General features: G+C 44.8%; 1 protein-coding gene across 1 annotated transcript; it reads left to right on the forward strand.

The window, feature by feature from the left end:
* Positions 1-1,768: 1,768 nt before the first annotated feature.
* LOC115014368 (uncharacterized) lies at positions 1,769-22,357 on the forward strand (the record flags this gene model as incomplete). Its single annotated transcript, XM_029441152.1, is given in 5 exon segments — positions 1,769-1,978; positions 1,980-3,548; positions 18,721-18,966; positions 18,969-19,274; positions 22,292-22,357. Coding segments are annotated over 5 exon segments (2,397 nt in total), but the record flags the coding sequence as incomplete, so codon positions are not given.
* Between the last annotated feature and the right edge of the window lie 1,091 nt (positions 22,358-23,448).

Here is a 23,448-nt window from a genome sequence, read left to right on the forward strand (position 1 = left end):
TGGCCATCAGTAATTGTTTATGTCCTTCTTGTTCATGTTTTTTTCTTTAAAACAACTCCAAGGGCTTGTCTTTTAATGCTGGGTGCCGGCGTTTTGAAGGCTTCGTTGCCTCATTTGCGAGCCTGTATATTATGCAGAGCGGCGCATGTAGCGATAAACACATATTGAGGTGTTTATCGCTACAGGTGGACTCCTGATATTGTCTTTTAAATGTCTCCTCATTGGGTCTTTTCCCACTCATTGTTGCTTGTAAGCTTATTTTTTTTTTTTTAAAGTAAAGTATCACGTGACAGACGAGTGTCTTGACATGTGTCACGAGACACAGACGCACAGACAGATGTATCCGGTGATTTTTCAAAATAAAACCTTTCAAAATAAAATATTTTTTTATTCAATCTTTCTGTGCGGCCCGGTACCAAATGACCCACAGACCGGTGGTTGGGGACCACTCCTCTGGATAACAAAACAAGGATCCTCTATAATCTAGAGGATCCTTGTGCTTGGTGAGAAAGGATTTAGATAGTTTTAGTTTAGTTTTTTTTTATTTAGTTGGTTGTTGTCGTAGTAGTATGCGTTATTGCTGTTGAGTTGTTGGTATTGCACCGGGTGATACACCGGGTGGTGTTACGGTAAGCGCATCATTTCCGGTTGTTAATGTTTCTGTGTTGCTGGTAGCATACTTCGGCAGCTCCAGCTTGACCCAGTTAATGTTGTTATATTCTTGATCACATCGGCTAATTACCTGTCATCTATCTAAACCTATACTTGTACTTCCTAAGCACTTACAACTCTCTGCCTCCTTTAGTGATAATGGTACGTGTATTAAATGTAGTTTATACGCAGGGTTGGAGGCGAGTTTTAGAGGGATAGATGAGCGGCTCCGCACCATGGCTAGTCAGCGGTTAGCAAGTGTAGCTGTTAGCAAGCCCCCTGTAGTCGGTGCGGGTCGACCAGTGGTATCTCCTGTTAGCTGTCCCCTGGCGGGGCCCAAGCAGCCGGGAGACTGGGTGACTGTCCGAAAGAAGTGTTATCAGAAGCCCACGGTTCACCACCAACCGCTTGCTGTTTCGAACAGATTCTCCCCACTCAGTGACACACCAGCTGAGAAGCCAACTCTGGTTATCGGTAACTTAATTTTGAGATACGTTCATTTTGAGACACCAGCGACGACAGTCACGTGCATTCCTGGTGCCAGAGCGGGCGACATAGAAGCACATTTGAAACTGCTGGCTAAGGCTAAACGTAAATACAGTAAGATTGTTATTCACGTCGGCGGTAATGACACGCGATTGCGTCAATCGGAGTGTACTAAAGTTAATGTGGAGTCGGTGTGTACATTTGCCAAAACAATGTCGGACTCCGTAGTTTTCTCTGGTCCTCTGCCAAATCTTTTGAATGATGACATGTTTAGCCGCATGTCATCATTCCGTCGCTGGCTCTCACGGTGGTGTCCAGATAATGATGTGGGCTTCGTAGACAATTGGCGGACTTTCTGGGGAAAAGACCTGGTCTGATTAGGAGTGACGGCATCCATCCTACTTTGGCTGGAGCAGATCTCATATCCAATAATATTACAAAGTCTATTAGTGGACCTAATCCATGACAACCCAGAGTTGAGACCAGGACAAAGAGTTGCAGTCTTACACACTTCTCTGTGCTTTCCGGGCAGTCACCCACTCAAATCCCCATAGTGACTGTGTCTGCCCCACGTACACCAAAACTAATCAAGTCTATGGTTAACAGAAGAGGAGTTATACAAGAAAACCTAATTAAAATAAACACCACCGCTGCAAAAGTGCAACTAAATCGAAAAATTAAATGTGGGCTCTTAAACATCAGATCTTTATCAACGAAAGCTGGATTGGTAAATGATTTAATATCAGATAATAAGATTGATTTATTTTGTCTCACTGAAACCTGGCTGAGACATGAAGAATATGTCAGTCTAAATGAATCCACTCCACCTGGTCATATTAATCCCTCACATTCCTCGAGGTACTGGCCGAGGAGGTGGAGTTGCGGCCATATTTGACTCAAACCTCTTGATCAATCCTAAGCCTAAACTAAACTATAACTCTTTTGAAAGCCTTGTTCTTACGCTCTCAAACCCAACATGGAAAACAATAAAGCCAGTTTTATTTGTTACTGTGTACCGCCCTCCTGGTCCGTATTCTGAATTTCTATCTGAATTCTCAGAATTTTTATCAAATTTAGTCCTTAAAACAGATAAAGTAATTATTGTAGGTGACTTTAATATTCATGTGGATGTTGATAGTGATAGCCTTAATAATGCATTTATCTCAATATTAGATTCAATTGGGTTCAGTCAAAATGTACATGGAGCCAGGCTGACAGAGAGTCACAGCTCTACAGAGCCTTCTATTCCTATATCTCTCAGTAGTGACGACTTCATGAGCTTCTTTAACGATAAAATTATAATTATTACACACCAAATTAATCTCCTCCTGACCTCAATTGGTAATGACTTAACTTCAACTGTTGGAATTTTAAAAACATCTGTAACTCCTGAAATATATCTAGACTGTTTTACTCCAATCAACCTTAACCAACTAACTTCAACAATCTCATCGTCTAAGCCATCAACCTGTCTTTTAGACCCGATTCCAACTAAACTGTTTAAAGAAGTTTTACCCTTAATTAACACCTCGTTATTAAATATGATCAACCTGTCTCTATTATCTGGCTACGTACCAAAATCCTTTAAAGTAGCTGTAATAAAACCACTTCTTAAAAAGCCTAGTCTTGATCCAGAGGTTTTAGCCAACTATAGGCCGATATCTAACCTACCCTTTCTTGCTAAAATCCTTGAGAAAGCAGTCGCAAAACAGTTGTGTGACTTTTTACATAATAATAGTTTATTTGAGGTTTTTCAATCTGGATTTAGAGTTCATCATATCACAGAGACGGCACTGGTGAAAGTTACCAATGACCTTCTATTGGCATCAGACAAAGGACTTGTCTCTGTTCTTGTCTTGTTAGACCTCAGTGCTGCTTTCGACACTGTTGATCAGGACATTCTACTACAGAGACTGGAACATTGTGTTGGCATAAAAGGAACCGCACTAAGCTGGTTCAAGTCCTATTTATCTGAGCGATCTCAATTTGTACTTGTTAACGATAAATCCTCCATGACAGCCAAAGTCAGTCTTGGAGTTCCGCAGAGTTCTGTACTTGGACCGATTCTATTCACCTTAAATATGCTTCCTTTGGGCAATATTATAAGGAACCACTCTATAAACTTTCATTGTTATGCGGATGATAACCAATTATATCTATCAATTAAACCAGATGAAACCAATCAATTGGCTAAACTTCAAGCATGCCTTAAGGACATAAAAACTTGGATGTCTAGCAACTTTTTGATGTTAAACACAGACAAAACTGAAGTTATTATACTTGACCCTAAACGCCTCCGAAATGCATTTTCTAATGACATAGAAGCTCTGGATGGCATTAACTTGGCCTTCAGCACCAATGTAAGGAATCTTGGCGTCATCTTTGATCAAGATCTGTCGTTTAACTCCCACATAAAACAAATCACTGGGAACCATCACCTTATCGTGGTGGAGAGATTTGTGTGTCCCTATGAACCTGAGAGCTGTGTTGTCTGGAGCCTAGTGCTCCTGGTAGGGTCTCCCAGGGCAAATTGGTCTCAGGTGAGGGGCCAGACTAGGAATGGTTCAAAAACGACTTCATGAAAGAAAGGGAAAGGAAAGGAGAGACCCTGCCCGGAGGAAGCCCGGGGCCCCCGTCTGGAGCCAGCGAGCGCCTGGTGGCCGGGTTTGCCACGGAGCCCGGTCGGGCACAGCCCGAAGAAGCTACATGGTGCCTCCCATCCATCCATCCTGTGGGCCCACCACTCATGGGAAAAAACGCTGGGGTCAGGTGTGCTGTCACACGGGTGGCAGTGATGGTCAGGGACCTCGACGGACCAGACCCGGGCAGCAGAGGCTGGCTCTGGGGACGTGGAACGTCACCTCTCTGTGGGGGAAGGAGCCGGAACTAGTGCGGGAGGTGGATCGCTACCAGTTGGATCTGGTGGGGCTTACCTCCACGCACAGTCTTGGCTATGGAACCGTACTCCTGGATAGGGGTTGGACTCTATTCTTCTCCGGAGTTGCCCAAGGTGTCAGGCGTCGAGCCGGGGTGGGGATACTCACTAGCCCCCGGCTGAGCGCCGCTGAGAGGGTCGCCTCCCTACGCCTTCGGGTTATGGGGGGGAAAACTCTGACTGTTGTTTGTGCCTATGCCCCAAACCGCAGTTCTGAGTATTTGGCCTTTTGGAGACCCTGAATGGAGCCCTGCAGGGTGCTCCAGTATGGGGACTCCGTAGTCTTGCTGGGAGACTTCAACGCACACGTGGGAAACGATGGAGACACTTGGAGAGGCGTGATTAGGAGGAAGGGCCTTCCTGATCTAAACCCGAACGGTCGTTTGTTGTTGGACTTCTGTGCTAGTTATGGAATGGCCATAACAAACACCATGTTCGAACATAAGGATGCTCATAAGTGCACGTGGTACCAGAGCACCCTAGGCCAAAGGTCAATGATCAATTTCGTAATCATATCATCTGATCTGAGGCCGCATGTTTTGGACACTCGGGTGAAGAGAGGGACGGAGCTGTCAACTGATCACTATCTGGTGGTGAGTTGGATCAAGGGGTGGGGGAAGACTCTGGACAGACCTGGTAAACCCAAACGGGTAGTGCGGGTGAACTGGGAACGTCTGGAGGGAACCCCTGTCCTGGGGATCTTTAACTCACACCTCCGGCGGAGCTTTTCAGCCATCCCTATGGAGGTTGGGGGCATTGAACCTGAGTGGGCGATGTTCAAAACCTCTATTGCTGAAGCTGCGGTGATGAGCTGTGGTCTGAAGGTCTTAGGTGCCTCAAGGGGCGGTAACCCTCAAACACCGTGGTGGACCCCGGTGGTCAGGGAAGCCGTATGACTGAAGAAGGAGTCCTTCCGGGTTATGTTATCCGGGAGGACTCCGTAAACAGTTGCAGGGTATGAAAGGACTAGAAGGGCGGCAGCTTCTGCCGTGTCAGAGGCAAAGCAGTGGCTGTGGGAGAAGTTTGGAGAAGCTATGGAGAAGGACTTTCGGTCGGCACCAAGGTGCTTCTGGAAAACCATCCGGCACCTCAGGAGGGGGAAGCGAGGAAGCATCCAAGCTGTGTACAGCAAGGGTGGGACCCTGATGACTTCAACTGAGAAGGTTATCGGCCGCTGGAAGGAGCACTTTGAGGAACTCCTGAATCCGACTAACACGCCCTCTATGGTTGAGGCAGAGCTGGAAGCTGATGGGGGATCATCGTCAATTTCCCTAGTGGAAGTCACTAAGGTAGTCAAACAACTCCACAGTGGCAAAGCCGCAGGGGTTGATGAGATCCGTCCAGAAATGCTGAAGGCTTTGGGTGTTGAGGGGCTGTTTTGGTTGACACGCCTCGTCAACATTGCGTGGAAGTCTGGGACAGTGCCTAGGGGTTGGCAGACCGGGGTGGTGGTTCCCCTATTTAAAAAGGGGGACCAGAGAGTGTGTGCCAACTACAGGGGTATCACACTTCTCAGCCTCCCTGGTAAAGTCTACTCCAAGGTACTGGAAAGGAGGGTTCGGCCGGCAGTCGAACCTCTGATTGAAGAGGAACAATGCGGATTCCGTCCTGGTCGTGGAAAAACGGACCAACTCTTCACTCTCACAAGGATCCTGGAGGGTCCGGTCTACATGTGTTTTGTGGATCTGGAGAAGGCGTATGACCGGGTCCCCGGGTGATACTGTGGGAGGTGCTGCGTGAGTATGGGGTGAGGGGGTCACTTTTGAGGGCCATCCAATTCCTGTACGCCCAAAGCGAGAGTTGTGTCCGGATACTCGGCAGTAAGTCGGACTCGTTTCCCGTGAATGTTGGCCTCCGCCAGGGCTGCGCTTTATCACCAATCCTGTTCGTGATTTTCATGGATAGGATATCGAGGCGTAGTCGTGGAGGAGAGGGGTTGCAGTTCGGTGACCTGAGGATCTCATCGCTGCTCTTTGCAGATGATGTGGTCCTTATGGCATCATCGGTCTGTGACCTTCAACAGTCACTGGATCGGTTCGCAGCCGAGTGTGCAGCGGTTGGGATGAGGATCAGCACCTCCAAATCTGAGGCCATGGCTCTCAGCAGGAAACCGGTGGATTGCCTACTCCGGGTAGGGAATGAGCCATTACCCCAAGTGAAGGAGTTCAAGTACTTCGGGGTCTTATTCGCGAGTGAGGTGTGTGAAGTAAATAAGCTCCTGATTGTATTGTGTCACATTTAATGATTATCACATGTACTCGTCCACCTCAATCAAAATGTATTATTGCACAACATGTATTTCTGCACAAATGTATAATGAGCATTATATTAGTTATGAATGTGAAGCACTGTAGGTTCTCTTCAAAGAGTTTCAGGTCTACCTCCATCTCGTCACAACAAGACGGCCCACCAAGGGGCATAACCGCGCCAACATGGACCAATGAGGGACGACGACACCCTTCTGTAGAGAATATAGCAAAATGTTTATGATGTTTTTGTACCACTTTCACTTTTACCAACAGACAGCTAACTGGCTCTTTATTGATTCGGACTGTGGACTAGGTGTGTGAAAGTGTCCTCGGCTGAGGGTATTTTTGAAATGCTGTCATCATCACTTTAAATAAATAAGTATCTTGATCAACTAGAAGTTTACTGGATTCAATTGAAAGACAATCACAGCGCCCTTTGGGCTTCAAAACCCAACAAAACCTGGTGACCCCGACTGCGATGATCTGAAAGTTCTGGACACGAGGGCGACTGGAAGAGAAGCCAGAGGAGTGCGTTCAATGATATTTACAACAGGCCTGACAAACAATAAGGTGAGCAAACCTGTTATAAACGAAATTGCAATAGTTTATTGTAGAATAATAGTACTTGTAAATATCAAAGAACACACTCTGAAAGCTGTCTCATAAAATATACTATCCATGCTAAGTTTGCATATGATAAAGTGATGGTGACAAAGTTTTGAAAAATACTACACCCAGAAAAGTACACAGTACACAGAAAAGGTTTTAAAAGTGACACCGGTGTAAGAATTAAGGTTTTCGAGTAGCGATCGATTTAATAGTGTAAGTTAAAATATCAAGTCTTTGGGAGAAAGCGCAGTCTGAGCGACTGGTGGGAGTCTATGGAGGAAAAGGCCAAAGCGGCCTGTTCTGGCTGAAAAGAGAGAGCCTGAACAGTGAATATTTTGATGTGACTGCGTGGTGGAGGTTGACGAATTCCCCATTGTCTCACTATATATTTATTCATCTTCCGTAGACGACCATAGACACATAATTAAAGTAAGTAAAGCATCTTGAAGTGGTTTAAAAAGATCGCGAAATTCGGCTGTGTGAGAGAAGAGTGAGCTTCTCTTAGCGGGGGCTATAAAAACCCTATTTAATCCAACGATAACGGCATAAAACGAGTATCAATGCAGTGTAGTTTGGAAACTATATGTTGATGAATGTGTGTGTGAGTTGTTGAAAAGCAATGTTGTTTGTAAGTGAATGAATTGAGGCGTTAAAGTCAAGCTATTTTAGAGCTAACGACTATACAGCTCCGGGCGCCCACCTGAAGCTAACGTGGAGCTAACGCTTGTTTGGGGTTACATTTACGTTTGTAGCGGAAGAATTAACCGTGCAAACTGACTGTTTGATTATCGATAGATAAAGGGGAATCACGGGAAGGTGTTGGTGTTATTAAAAGTTGCAAAAGTCTCACCAGAAGGAACTAGTTGGTACGAGTGCTTAACAAGGCCAGCAACTCGAGCGTGTAAAAACGCCAAGAAGCTGTTGGACTGTGGAAAGTACCTCGGAACAAACAGAACCTTGAGTCTCACGCTGAAAACATTTGGGGGTGGGAATTAAAACGAAGAATTTGTGTATTGATAAAAAGTAATGAATACAGGGAATGTACTCCTACTAAGGAGTGTGCTCCATGCAACAGTAGCTTCATTGATTCGATTCCATTTCCTTTTTTTGTAATACAGTAAGTTCTCCACTAGGAGTTCCAAAGGGACAAAGCCGCAAGAAAAATTTGTAGTTTCATTGATTTGACTTGTAGTCCATTTCCTGTTTTTGTAATTCCGTAAGTTCTCCACTAGGAGTAAAAAGTTTTGTTGGTTTCCTGTACCATTGACCTTTGACTGAGTAGACTTAAGTTGAACTTTGAATCTCTTGTTGTGGACATATGCCTCCATCTGGTGGACAAAATTGAATTTACACCCAAAATTCAAATAACTACTAAGAGTTATAATTATAATAATTGTCATAAATTGCCCATTAGAGAAAAAGTTGAATAAGTCCTGCCTTTGATTTATCTTTGATTATACTTATATTTCAGATTTACATTTTATGGTTTTGATTTCCATGTTTTCTTTTTATTTCTGATTTTAGATTTAAAACGTAAATATATTTTGATTTTTAATTTTATTTCTCGCTCAATTAATTTTGAACTTTAAACATTTTTTGATTTCTAATTTTTATTTTTCATTTTGCACTCAATTTATTTGAATTTTGAGTATCTCCACTGACTGAACAACATTTGAGGAATTTCAAATTTTCAACATGATGGATCCATCTGAAAGCTCAAAGCAAGTCAAGGTTGTGTCCACAGCACGGTACTAAGAACAAATATACCAACGATTGGATGCCTGCACCAAACCAAGTGAAAGAAAGAAGGCTCGAGCAAAGACAGAAAACCTACTACTCGCATGGCAAGAAAGAGGATTGTTTCCAACTGATGATCAACCAGGTCCAAGTGAGGACAGCATGGGAGAACACAGGAGAAAAACAAAGATTTGGAGCTGTAAAGAAAGCCGCATTGAAAGCTGCAAACAGAAAATCCAGAGCTATGCATCTCCTTCTACTCTTCAAGAACATACCTCAGACCGCACCTGAGACAATTTGTGTAATCAGGGAAGCAAAAGAAGAAAAAGGCACCAAACATGAAGAAACTACATCTATCCAGCCTACACCTCAACTCTATCCAGATTTGACACAAGCCTCCGCCCCTCCAGCATATGCACCCAGTCACAATCCTGTTAATCCCACTCCAATACAGGCACCCATGATGGGCATAAAGGGAGGATGTCTGGAAGTAGAGGAGGGAGAAACAGAGAAACGACTAGAGCACCTGATGAAACATGTCCAACTACTCGAGGAAAAATTAGAGGAAAAGCTACTCAACTCCCACTCTCCCTCTCATTTCGCTGCTCACCCTGCTCCAAATCCACATAAAGAGATACTACGCACCACAGATTCATACTCAGTTTCCCATGATTACACCATTTCAAACAAACAGCAAATACTGGTAGCTGAAGCAGTACGAATGGATGAAAGACGCAAAGAATATGCAATAAGAAGAGGCGAAATCATCAAACATGATGGTACACGCCAAAGAACGGGCGATGACAGCCTGGAAAAACTGGAGGAAGAAGCAACAAGCGAGGAGGGACCAGAGTATGAAGAAGATAAAACTGATGAGGATGAAGAAGAATTTGAACAAGCTGGAAGAAGCTCAAGGAATTCTGAAAGGAGTCTCGGCACGATTTCCCCAGAAGAAAAGAGTGACTTCAAGACATACTTTGTAGAAGGACGACTGAAGATGAAAGAACAGTCAATTTCGACTAGAACCAGAAATAAGATGGAAGAGCAAAGAGCAGCACAACAGATGCCACTCATGGCAACACCAGGAGGACAAATGATATACCACGCTTGGAGTCATCGTGATTTGGAGAGTTTGGCGGCCAAATTGCCTCCCCTCACCTCAGGAGGGCAGAAATGGATTAATGAATTTGAGAAATACACAGCAGGAGACCGTGTGTGTGGGAGATTTGAGGCAGACTGGAAGGAAAAAAGAGGATGCTAGACATGGATCTCACCGCTGGATGCAATAACGAGGACGATGAAAAATCCTTCAATCCTCACAGGAATCATTACTGGGATGCTATGAGAGACGATTTTCCCACCACCCGCAGCATAACAGCAGTGACAGGCCTAAAGAAAGGAAATGATGAAGAAATGCATGCTTTCCTGAAAAGAAGCGAAGGCGTCTGGTTAGACAGCACTGGAGAAAGACATGACTCCTCTGCATCAGCTACCATGTTGTGGAGAAATGCAGTGATAAAGGCCCTATCTACTCATGTCCAAAACTGTCTGAAGAGTGTGGTGGACTAGACACAATGCCAATGCACTTTGGAGAGAGCACCTTGTGCATCATGACGAGCAACACAGGCAAACAGAAGTGCAGAAAGAAGAAGAACATCTGACAATCACCAGAAGATTGGGAAAGGCTCAAATGGCTGAGAAAGACACTGAGGCTTCAAGAAATAAGAAAGATAAGAGACAGATGTTAATGGGACAGTACGATACTGGAGAATTCCCAGAAACAACAATACAGACTCATACACAGCAACAAGTTCCTCAGAATGGACCTCCATGGCAAGTACCAAACAGAGGAGCATGGAGAGGGGGTAACAACCGCTACAGAAATTATGAAAGAGCTCCGCCACAGGGATGCTTTAATTGTGGAAGCGCATCTCACTGGGTCAAAGACTGCCACCAGTATGGGCAACAAGGAGGAGGAAACTCCTACCAAGGAGGAGGAAACAGTACTCCAGTAGAGGAGGAGGATATCCCACCTATGGAAGAGGAGGAAGAGGACAGCAAGGTCCTGCAGGAGGAAGAGGACAGCAACGTTTTGGTAGAGGAAGAGGAAGAAATCCTCCCAACACTCACCAAATGCCACTCTCTGCATGGGAATATTCCCAGGAATGGGATGGCTCCTCACAATGAAGATGCCCAGAGGATCCAACTGCAGGTGAAGCTATTCCAGCTCAGAATGAACCAATGGTCACCTGTACGATAGAAGGAGAAAAAATGGAACTGATGGTGGACACAGGAGCAACAGCGTCCTGTATAACTTCCTTGAAAGGAAAAACACCACCTCTCTCTACAAAGACCCTTCGAACCGTTGGATACTCGGGAAGAACAGAAGAACAAGAGTATACCATGCCATTGGTCACTGTACTTGGTAAACAATCCCTGCTACACCCTTTCCTCTTCTCCCCAAAGTGTCCTGTAAACCTGATGGGTAGAGACCAGCTGGTTAAAACTGGAGCATGAATTCTATGTTCCAGTGAAGGACTGACTCTACAGTTTCCTGGACAAATACCTGTGCATGGACAGTATCAAACAGATCAAAGGATCTTGGTGATGACATCAAGCCCTACCCAAGACATTGAAGAAACTACCACAACAGTGTATTGGAGCCGCCTGTTGACAGAAGGTCAAGACACTCCAGGAGTCCAGAAGACTTACATGGAATGGAAGCCTTGGATCAACACATTAGCTCCATATGGACCTCCACTTGATCCTCTACAGTGCACCTATAACTACTTGCGTCAACCTGACGAAGAGTATCAACAAGCCTGGGAGGAAGAAAGAAACATGACAAAGGAGCAAATAGAAGTCAAGGACATCTACGTGGGACCTCAAGGTGTGGCTGCATACTGTGCTCTCACTAAAGAACAACTGCAATGGTATGCATTATCAGCTGAAGCAGTGCCACATATCACACTGGCATTGGCAGTAGGATCTGAAGCAAGGTCCCTAGGTCCCATGATAAAGAGAGCCTTGTCAATCAACTGGCTCCCAACCAATATTGCCTGCGTATGTCAGGACAGACAGACGAGGACCCAGGAGCGCAATTTCGAGATCAAGGTTTTATTGAGACACACACACAACAGGGCCGAATGAGGCACGGCAGTAGTACAGTTCAGGGATATTCTAAACTCGTAGTCGTAAGGCGGAAGGCAAGTCGGGTTTACCGGGGCTGGAGATCAGAGTAGTAGTAACAGATCACAGATCAGGAGTCAGAGTTGAAAGCAGGCAGGCAGGCAGGCAGGCAGGCAGGCAGGCAGGCAGGCAGGCAGGCAGGCAGGTAATTGAAAACAATTAGTGGTGTTACCAGGCAGGGAGAGGGCTCATGACAGCGTATGGAGAGCAGAAGATGAGACGATGTGGAAAATCACTCACCACAGTATGGATGTTGGCATCTTGGAAGAACAAGAATTGGAAAGAGACCATGGAAGAGAACACACCAACCATGCTGACACAGAAGAAACACTCAAAGATATCCCATCATATTTGTGGACAACTGGAGACTATGATGTAGGTTTTGTGCCTCATCATGAGGTCTCAGTGACTCTCAAAACAGAACAATCATCATGTTGGTTACCGCAATATAACCTGAAAAGAGAGCAGGTTGAAGGAATAGGAGCAACAATCAATGGACTCCTAGAAGCTGGCGTAATCAGACACTCAAACTCCATCTGGAACACACCCATTTTGCCAGTCCCAAAAGCTGGCAACAAAGGCTGGAGAATGGTTCATGATCTAAGAAAAATCAACTCTGCTACGGTGTCACAAAATATACCTGTTCCAGACCAATATGTGGCACTTCAAAATCTGAATCCTGAACACAAATACTTCACAGTCATAGATCTGGCTAATGCTTTCTTTTGTCTACCATTGGACCCTGAAGTACAAGACATATTTTCTTTCACATATAAAGGACAGAAATACACCTACAACAGAATGCCACAAGGCTACAAAGACAGCCCAGGACTGTTCAATCAAGCTCTGAAAAAAGACTTAAGCAGCTTACAACTGCCACCAGGTGTAACTCTGATACAGTACGTTGGTGATTTGCTGCTCGCAGGCACTAGTGCTGAATCCTGCCTGGAAGCCACAGCAAATCTCCTCTCACTACTTGCAGAAGCAGGATACAAAGTCAAGAAAGAAAAAACTCAAGTTGCAAGAAGATCAGTCACTTTTTTGGGAAGACTCATTTCTGCAAACATCCTGACTCTAACCAATGCACAAAGGACCTCAATCCTATCACATGGAAAATCAAAGACAGTACAATACATGTTGGCATTTCTTGGATTGACGGGTTACAGTAGGACTCATGTACCAGATTATGGAAATCTGACTCAACCACTCAGAGACATGCTCTCAGAAGCAGGAAACAGAAACCTCACTGCTGAGCTCATCTGGACTACAGAAGGCGAAGAAGCTTTCACTAAGACTAAACAAGCCTTGGGACAAGCTGCACATCTATGCTCCCCAGACTACAATGATGATTTTCATTTGGATGTTTCTGAAACAGGAGGGATGGTAAATGGAGTCCTGTTTCAGAAAAAAGGGGGAGAAAGACATATACTGATGTACCACAGCTCAAAATTGGACAATGTTGAACAAGGACAAACAGGTTGTGCAAGACACCTGGCTGCTCTAGCAAAGATAATTCAAAAGACTGCACACGTGGTGATGTGCCACCCTCTCAAAGTAAATACTACACATGGTGTAGTGGCGTTTCTAAACTCAGAAGCGTTCACTTTTTCTCCAGTCAGAAAAGTAAAGATAGAAGAAACACTAACTAAGCCCCACATCACATATGTGGCAGGGACCATCAACATGGCAACAGGACTAAATTCAGAAAACCATGACCCACATGACTGTGCATTTGTCTCACAACAAGATCTTAAAATTAGATCAGATTTGGAAACCGAACCATTGAATAATCCAGATAAAATTCTATACAGTGATGGCTGCTGCTACAAAGGAGATGAAGGAATTGTAGCTTCCTATGCTGTAGTGCAACAAAGTGAAGAAAACACACAAACTTTGGAAGCACACATCATTCCACAGCCAGCCTCTGCACAACTTGCAGAAATAGTCGCGTTAACACAAGCATTGAAACACGGAGAAGGCCAGAGAATAAATGTATACACAGACTCTGCTTATGCATATGGCGCTGTCCATATTGACGGCCCCCAGTGGATGAGAAGAGGTTTCCTGACTTCATCCAAAAATCCTGTCAAACATATGACATAACATAATGAAATGCAAAGGTCATCAGAAAACTGATACAGCAATGGCAAAAGGAAATGATGCAGCAGACAAGGCAGCTAAAGTAGCAGGCGGCTACACTCAGCAAATGATTTGTTTGAACAGTGAAAATCAAGAGCAACTCACTTTGGAGAGCATCAAAGAAATGCAAGCACAAGCAGGAGTCTATGAGCATAATCAATGGGCTCATAAGGGAGCCACCAAGACTGAAGGAATCTGGAGAGCTCATGATGGCAGACTCGTGGCACCAGCTAAACTATGTCACCTGTTGATCAAACAAGCCCATGGCCCCACGCATGTTGGAAAACTAAGAACAACAAGGGACATAGAGGTAGAATGGTGGCACCCATTTATGAAAGAGATGGATGAAAACTTTGTAACAGAATGTGATACCTGTTGTAAATTTAACAATAAAAGAACATACAAGTGTCCTATGGGTCGTTTTCCAGTGCCAGATGCACCATTCAAAGAGATATGTATTGACTATACAGACATGGGAGCAGAAAATGTGGTAAGAGGGTACAGATATGCTTTGGTAATGGTTGATCGTTTCACTAAGTGGATTGAAGCAATTCCCTGCAAAAAAGAAGATGCCAATTCTGTAATCAAATGGTTAAAAAATGAACTCATACCAAGGTATGGAGTTCCACGTTGCATACGATCAGATAATGGGACACACTTCACGAGCCATAAGCTTGAAGAAGTAGAAAAGTATTTTGGCATAACACACAAATTTGGGTCAGTATATCATCCGGCATCACAAGGTTTGGTAGAACGAGCTAATCAAACACTCAAAAGAAAACTTGCTAAAACATGTTATGGTAACAAGTTAAAGTGGGTAGATGCCCTACCTTTGGCACTCATGTCAATGAGATCCTCACAAAGCAGTCAAACACATTTGTCTCCACATGAACTGTTAACCGGTAGACCAATGCCTGGCCCTCCACGCGAAGGAGGGCACGGTCCTGTATTAGATCTATGGCAGATTGAGGCAGATGAATATGTCAAGGCTTTGGCTAAAATCATCGAAGTTTTGTCTACACAGGTGGAAGCAGCAGCAGAAAAACCTGACGAACCACCAGAGACTCCTGTTGGACCAGGTGATTGAGTAAGGGTCAAGGTCCATAACAGAAAGTGGTCTGAACCTAGGTGGACTGGACTGTGGGAGGTGACAGAACGTACTTCACACGCGCTCCGGGTAAAAGGTAAAACAGGAGCTAATTGGCACCACCTCACACATTGTGTACCTGCACTGGCGCCTTCTCGCTGTTTAGCAGAAGTTAGTCAAGATTTGAACCTGCTGGAACAAAACAGTACTGACTAATTGATTTGTGAATCTAGAATCAGCACCAGAGGATAAATTGTCTTTAGATTAATCTAAGTGTCACTTAGATTATTATTTGTTTGTCCGTCTAAGTGAGCAGATAGCAGATAAAACCAGTTAAAAATGCCACCAATAAAAGACGAAAAAAAAGCGAAGGTAATAGTGTACCAGAAAATCTCTCTGTGGGGAGACCCTCGGATGATAGCTGGGTTAGCACTGCTCACAATTGTTATAGTGCTCCCCTTGACATGGTGGGAGTTTTGCCTGAGCGTAGGAAGTAAGGAACCAAGCAATAGAGTAGCTAATCTTTGCCCAAATGAAGCTTACTACACACCAGACAATCTGACAACTAAACAAATCCAAGATGTGACTGAACGATTCCCTAATGAGACTGCACCCCCTAACACTAACGCGACGAGTGAGACGCATGAGACGCATAAAAAACAACGAAGCCGTAGATATTAAGGACGGTGGGATTACCGTTACAGTAGAGAGAGACAAGATCACCTCGTTTGAATTTGATGTAAACACCATGATGTCTGAAATATGGAACACAAATTGCGATTCCAACAAAGCCAAGTATCTGTGTACGCCTCCCTGTCATTATCCCAATGTGTTTGCACACTCAAACGGGGGATGGATTAATCTAGACCACCCCTTGGTTGAAAAATGGAGAATCATTAAACGAAGCCCATGTAAATGCGGTGAAAGTGAACCACCTAATCCTAATCCTGATCCAAGAACTCTGCCTGGTAATGGGCATCCGACAAATTGTAACCCTGTGATCATCACAGTTTTCCACCCTGAACTCTCTGATTCTGGCCTGTACTATTTAGGGATATCAAAGAATCCCAAAGACCCACTGTTCATCTTTTGGTTGAAGGTAATAGAGCTAAACTTAATCCCTCTTGAGAAAAAGACCCAGAAAACGTACACCGGACTAGCAAGGAAGAAAATGAGTGTGATTTATCTGAACATCACTAATCTTAAAGAAACAATGGCAGTGGAGACAGGATATCAGGACAGAAATGCATGGATGGATCCAAGTTATCCAAGTTTCACTGTGCTTTGTTTCCAGCCCTACCGCCAGACTGGGTAGGTACCTGTGCATTGGTACAGTTGGTAATGCCTTTCTACATCCTGCCAATCTCTGCTGAAGAACTCTCCGGTCTGTCTAGTGGGAATGAGCTCCTGAGTCAAGCTAAACGTTCTATTCCCAGTGGAAGTTTCAGCTCCTCAATTTACATGGACTCCATGGGAGTACCACGTGGTGTCCCTGACGAATTCAAAGCTAGAAATGAAATTGCAGCGGGTTTTGAGTCCATTTTCATTCGAGTGACTGTCAACAAAAATGTAGCTTGGATTAATTACCTTTATTACAACCAGCAGAGATTCGTAAACAACACCGTAGATGCTTTCACTGGAGTGCATGAGCAATTAGGGATTACTAGCCTGATGTCATATCAGAACAGAATGGCATTAGACATGTTGTTGGCTGAAAAAGGGGGTGTCTGCAAATTGTTTGGATCTATGTGTTGTACTTTCATCCCAAATAACACAGCCCCTGATGGATCCATTACCAGAGCCTTGGAAGGACTCAGCGCACTCAGCAAAGAGCTAGCCTCAAACAGTGGGGTAGAGAATTACTTCACAAGCTCCATGGAGCGTTGGTTTGGTCAGTATAAGATGATGGTGTTGAGCATTCTGTTGATCGTACCGATAATGATAGGTATACTAATCCTGTGTGGATGTTGCTGCATAACAATGCATCCGCACCCTAACCACTAAGCTGATCACCACCGCCCTGACCAAAGAGAGAGCTGAAGCAGGTCAATTTTTGATGCACGGAGAAGGCGAGTTCCTCTTAGATCATCTCACAGAGGAGGAAAGACAAAGCCTGAAGGTAGATGCTTTCGTGTGAATAAATTCAACTAAATGATCACTCCTGCCATGCCTCAGCTACTGATTCTACTGTAGTTAGTCTCACTGTCTAGACTGAGGTAGCTGTATTAGACTGTAGGTACAGTCTAATACAGCTACCTCAGTCTTATATAGACATTGCAAGTTGCCTATATTTACAGTCTTTTACTGATGTTCCAGGTATACTGAGATTTACTGTTTTTCTACTGTTTTTTATTGATGTTATAAGTGTACTGAAATTTACAGTCTTATACCAACAGTGTTTTTATAAAAAATGAAGCTAAAAGGGATTTTTATACTGGAATAAAAGGTGAAGCTAAAAGAGATTTTTACACTAGAATACAAAGCTATTACTAAAGGTATTCTTTATTAAAGACAAAACTGCTACTAAAGGTAATTTTTATCAAAGACAAAGTCACATTACCGAAGGTATTTTTGTCACATTTAATGATTATCACATGTACTCGTCCACCTCAATCAAAATGTATTATTGCACAACATGTATTTCTGCACAAATGTATAATGAGCACTATATTAGTTATGAATGTGAAGCACTGTAGGTTCTCTTCAAAGAGTTTCAGGTCTACCTATCTATCTCGTCACAACAAGACGGCCCACCAAGGGGCATAACCGCGCCAACATGGACCAATGAGGGACGACGACACCCTTCTGTAGAGAATATAGCAAAATGTTTATGATGTTTTTGTACCACTTTCACTTTTACCAACAGACAGCTATCTGGCTCTTTATTGATTCGGACTGTGGACTTGGTGTGTGAAAGTGTCCTCGACGGAGGGTATTTTTGAAATGCTGTCATTATCACTTTAAATAAATAAGTATCTTGATCAACTAGAAGTTTACTGGATTCAATTGAAAGACAATCACAGAGCCCTTTGGGCTTCAAAACCCAACAGGGGACAATGGAGCGAGAGATTGGCCAGAGAATCGGAGGAGCGGGGGCGGTATTACAGTCACTTTACCGCACCGTTGTGAGGAAAAGAGAGCTGAGCCAGAAGGTAAAGCTCTCAATATACCGGTCGATCTTCGTTACTACCCTCACCTATGGTCATGAAGGCTGGGTCATGACCAAAAGAACGAGATCACGGGTACAAGCGGCCGAAATGGGTTTTCTCAGACGGGTGGCTGGCGTCTCCCTTAGAGATAGGGTGAGAAGCTCAGCCTCCGTGAGAGACTCGGAGTAGAGCCGCTGCTCCTTTACGTTGAAAGGAGCCAGTTGAGGTGGTTCGGGCATCTGTAAGGATGCCACCTGGGCGCCTCCCTAGGGAGGTGTTCCAGGCACGTCCAGCTGGGAGGAGACCCCGGGGAAGACCCAGGACTCGGTGGAGAGATTATATCTCCTCACTGGCCTGGGAACGCCTCAGGATCCCCCAGTCGGAGCTGGAGGATGTGGCCCGGAGAAGGGAAGATTGGGGTTCCTTACTGGAGCTGCTGCCCCCGCGACCCGATCCCGGATAAGCGGTAGACGATGGATGGATGGATGGATAAAACAAATCTCAAGGACTTCCTTCTTTCATCTACGTAACATTGCAAAAATAAGACACATCCTGTCTCAAAATGATGCAGAAAAACTAGTCCATGCATTTGTTACTTTAAGGCTGGATTACTGCAACTCATTGTTACCAGGTTGTCCCAAAAAGTCGCTTAAGACTATTCAGTTGATCCAAAATGCAGCGGCACGTGTATTGACAAGAACAAGGAAACGGGATCATATTACTCCTGTATTAGCTGCACTGCACTGCACTGGCTCCCGGTAAAATACAGAATAGAAAAAATCCTTCTCCTGACTTACAAATCAATTAATGGTCAGGCTCCAGCATATCTTAAAGATCTCATAGTACCTTATAAACCAACTAGAGCATTACGCTCCCAGACTGCAGGGTTACTTGTGGTTCCTAGAGTTTCTAAGAGTACAATGGGAGCCAGAGCCTTCAGCTATCAAGCTCCTCTCCAGTGGAACCAGCTTCCAGTTTGTGTTCGGGAGGCAGACACACTCTCCACATTTAAGAGTAGGCTAAAGACTTTCCTTTTTGATAAAGCTTATAGTTAGGGCTGGCTCAGGTTTGCCCTGGATCAGCCCCAAGTTATGCTGCTATAGGCTTAGACTGCCGGGGGACACCTCCCTGCTCTCTTCCTTCTCTTCCTCTCTCCTCCCCTCCCTCCCCTCTCTTCTTCTCCCTTCTTCTCCCTCTCTATCTGTATGCATTTATGTAAATGTATGTTACTAACTCACCATCCGGGGTATCATCCCCGGAGTGTCTGTCTCTCATGTGGCAGGTTGCCACTGATAAAGTTTACGTCAGGATCATGAATCGTGACAGTGCCTGCTGACCTGGTCCTGCTGGACACCGGGAAGCCTTATTGACATTTTCCTGGATTCATCCATACTTTCTATTTTTTTTTCCAACACAACATCATTTCTGTCAAATGTTGTATTTGTACAATGTTGTTTATCCTGTACACACGACATCTATTGCACGTCTGTCCTTCCTGAGAGAGGGATCCCTCCTCAGTTGCTCTCCCTGAGGTTTCTTCCATTTTTCCCCCTTTCATTTTGGGGTTTCTTTTAGGAAGTTTTTCCTTGTGCGATGCGAGGGTCTAAGGACAGAGGCTGTCGTAACCTGTACAGTCTGTAAAGCACACTGAGACAAATGTATAATTTGTGATATTGGGCTATACAAATAAATTTGATTTGATTTGAGATAAAGAAGCAAAGCTGAGCTCTTCTGTTGGACGAAGTGTTTGCTTTTCTGATTCAATAGTGTAACATTCTTCTGTAGTTCCATTGTAAAACGTGCACCTTTTTAGAGTGTAAGCTGAAGCTCTCAGTGCTTGTAGCCCTCAGTGATTACCCAACCAGGTAAATAATTACCAGCCACCACAGCTTCAGACCACATGACACCAAAGCTTCTCTTAAACATTAATAAAATGCACCTAAAAGCACAATTGAACCAAGTGACAGATAAAAAAAAAAAAACCTCATCTAAAGCAGGAGCTGCAGCTCTTCTGCAGTCCAACATCTATTATAAATGTTTCTTTCGGTGGAAGCTGTGTAATTAGTCTTCCATCTGCATTATTACTACAGCAGCATCCAGTGCAGACGTCCCTATACAATTAATTGCCTTAGGAAACAGTGATGAACTAAGTAGTATTTTTTGTTACATTAACACAAAATTCCCGGCCAAATGAAAACGCTAAATTATCATTATGGCCCATTTTAGCATGCTGGTTTATTACCTCCTCACTTTCATTTATGCTAGAACTCTGCTCTAATTAATAATAATACTAATAATAATTATTATTAGTATTATTATAATAATAATACATTAGATTTGTATAGCATTTTTCTAGAAATTCAAAGACGCTTGACAGAGTGAGTGACATAAAGAATCTCGAAAGCTGATCCTCATCCCAACCGCTTCACACTCGGCTGCGAACCGATCCAGTGACTGTTGAAGGTCACAGACCAATGATGCCATAAGGAGCACATCATCTGCAAAGAGCAGCGATGAGATCCTCAGACCACCGAACTGCAACCCCTCTCCTCCACGACTACGCCTCGATATCCTGTCCATGAAAATCACGAACAGGATTGGTGATAAAGCGCAGCCCTGGCGGAGGCCAACATTCACTGGGAACGAGTTCGACTTACTGCCGAGTATCCGGACACAACTCTCGCTTTGGGCATACAGGGATTGGATGGTCCTCAGAAGTGACCCCCTCACCCAATACTCCCGCAGCACCTACCACAGTATCACCCGGGGGATCCGGTCATACGCCTTCTTCAGATCCACAAAACACATGTAGACCAGATGGGCGTACTCCCAGGCTCCCTCTAGGATCCTTGCGAGAGTGAAGAGTTGGTCCGTTGTTCCACGACCAGGACGGAATCCGCATTGTTCCTCTTCAATCAGAGGTTCGACTACCGACCGAACCCACCTTTCCATTACCTTGGAGTACACTTTGACAGGGAGGCTGAGAAGTGTGATACCCCTGTAGTTGGCACACACTCTCTGGTCCCCCTTTTTAAATAGGGGAAACACCACCCCGGTCTTCCAACCCCTAGGCACTGTCCCAGACTTCCACGCAATGTTGACGAGGCGTGCCAACCAAGACAGCGCCTCAACACCCAAAGCCTTCAGTTTTTCTGGACAAATCTCATCAACCCCTGCGGCTTTGCCACTGTGGAGTTGTTTGACTACCTCAGTGACTTCCATCAGGGAAATTGACGATGATCCCCCATTAGCGTCCAGCTCTCTACCTCTACACACCTCCTCTACCATAAAGGGCATGTAAGTTGGATTCAGGAGTTCCTCAAAGTGCTCCTTCCACCGCCCGATAACCTTCTCAGTCAAAGTCAGCAGGGTCCCACCCTTGCTTGGAGGGTTCCTCGCTTCGACCCCTGAGGTGCCGGATGGTTTTCCAGAAGCACCTTGGTGCCGACCGAAAGTCCTTCTTCATAGTTTCTCCGAACTTCTCCTACACCCGCTGCTTTGCCTCTGACACGGCAGAGGCTGCCACCCTTCTAGTCGTTCGTTACCCTGCAACTGCCGTTTCTCCAAATCACGCCTCTCCAGGTGTCTCCATCATTTCCCATGTGTGCGTGGAAGTCTCCCAGCAAGACTACGGAGTCCCTTACTGGAGCCCCCTTCAGTGCTCCATTCAGGATCTCCAAGAAGGCTGAATACTCCGAACTGCGGTTTGGGGCATAGGCACAAACAACAGTCAGAGTTTTCCCCCCCCATAACCCGAAGGCGTAGGGAGGCGACCCTCTCGTCCACCGGGGTAAACTCCAACGTAGCGGCGCTCAGCCAGGGACTTGTGAGTATCCCCACACCCGCCCGACGCCTCACACCTTGGGCAACTCCGGAGAATAATAGAGTCCAACTCCTATCCAGGAGTACGGTTCCAGAGCCAAGACTGTGCGTAGATGTAAGCCCCACCAGATCCAACTGGTAGCGCTCCACCTCCAGCACTCCGGCACCTTCCCCCACAGAGAGGTAACGTTCCACGTCCCCAGAGCCAGCCTCTGCTTCCCGGGTTTGGTCCGTCCAGGTCCCTGACCATCACTGCTACCCATTTGACAGCGCATCCGACCCCAGTGGTTTTTCCCATGAGTGATGGGCCCACAGGATGGATGAATAGGAGGCACCACGTAGCTTCTTTGGGCTGTGCCTGACCGGGCTCCGTAGCAAATCCGACCTCCATGAAGTCGTTTTTAACCATTCTTAGTCTGGCCCCTCGCCTGAGACCAATTTGCCTTGGGAGACCCTACCAGGAGCACTAGGCTCCAGACAACACAGCTCTCAGGTTTATAGGGACACATAAACCTCTCCACCACGATAAGGTGATGGTTCCCAGAGATTCATCGTCATTCACAGAACCAAGATGTAGGCATATTTACTGGAATAAATGATAGCCTCAGAGAGTCTTCCAGTACAACTGAACATCACGCTGTGTTGAAGAAGACTTGAAACTAGCGATCGAGTCCTTAAACTCAACATGAAAATGTTTACTGAGGTAATAAATCAAGTGAGAAGTAGGGATATTTTCTCATAGACTCTATACAATCAGACTTATTTTTGTAACCAGTGGAGCCGCCCCCAGCTGGCCATTAGAAATAATGCAGGATTAAGGCACTACACCATGTGGTTGCCCCTTTGTTTGGTATCAGTAACAGTATCATGTCTTTAACCACACAGCTGCCTACATGCAAGATCATCATTTATGTTTGTAGGACATAGATATACATGAATGCTTTCATATTTATATATCTATTCTCACTGCTGAATACTTAAAACTTACATGTATATGACTTATGCTAACTGTACATGTTTTACGCTAAGCTAAGTTCAGCTAACAGGCCGCTGGATGGATCCACATATTTATCATACAGATGTGAGGGTTGCATTAATCATCTCATCTAACTCCATTATCGTGTGCTGCTCTTCTGCATTAGTGCTGCAGCCCATTATTTCTCTCAATTGTGACAATCAGCACTTTTGAAAATTCAATGAAAGCAAGATGCTGCATTTTCACCAAATAATAAATTAAAGATAAATGACACAACACTATTTAGTAATTGTAATCTGCATCTTTCATTTGTCTTTGGGGGATGCCTGTTTTGGAGGCACAGCAGATTGATTTCTCTGTTTTAAGACCTCTGTCATGTATCGATTGGGGCCCCCACTTATTCTTCAGCGAGCTCAATA

The sequence above is a fragment of the Cottoperca gobio genome, chromosome 10, assembly GCF_900634415.1.
Source record: "Cottoperca gobio chromosome 10, fCotGob3.1, whole genome shotgun sequence".
In the NCBI taxonomy this organism is placed as follows: domain Eukaryota; kingdom Metazoa; phylum Chordata; class Actinopteri; order Perciformes; family Bovichtidae; genus Cottoperca; species Cottoperca gobio.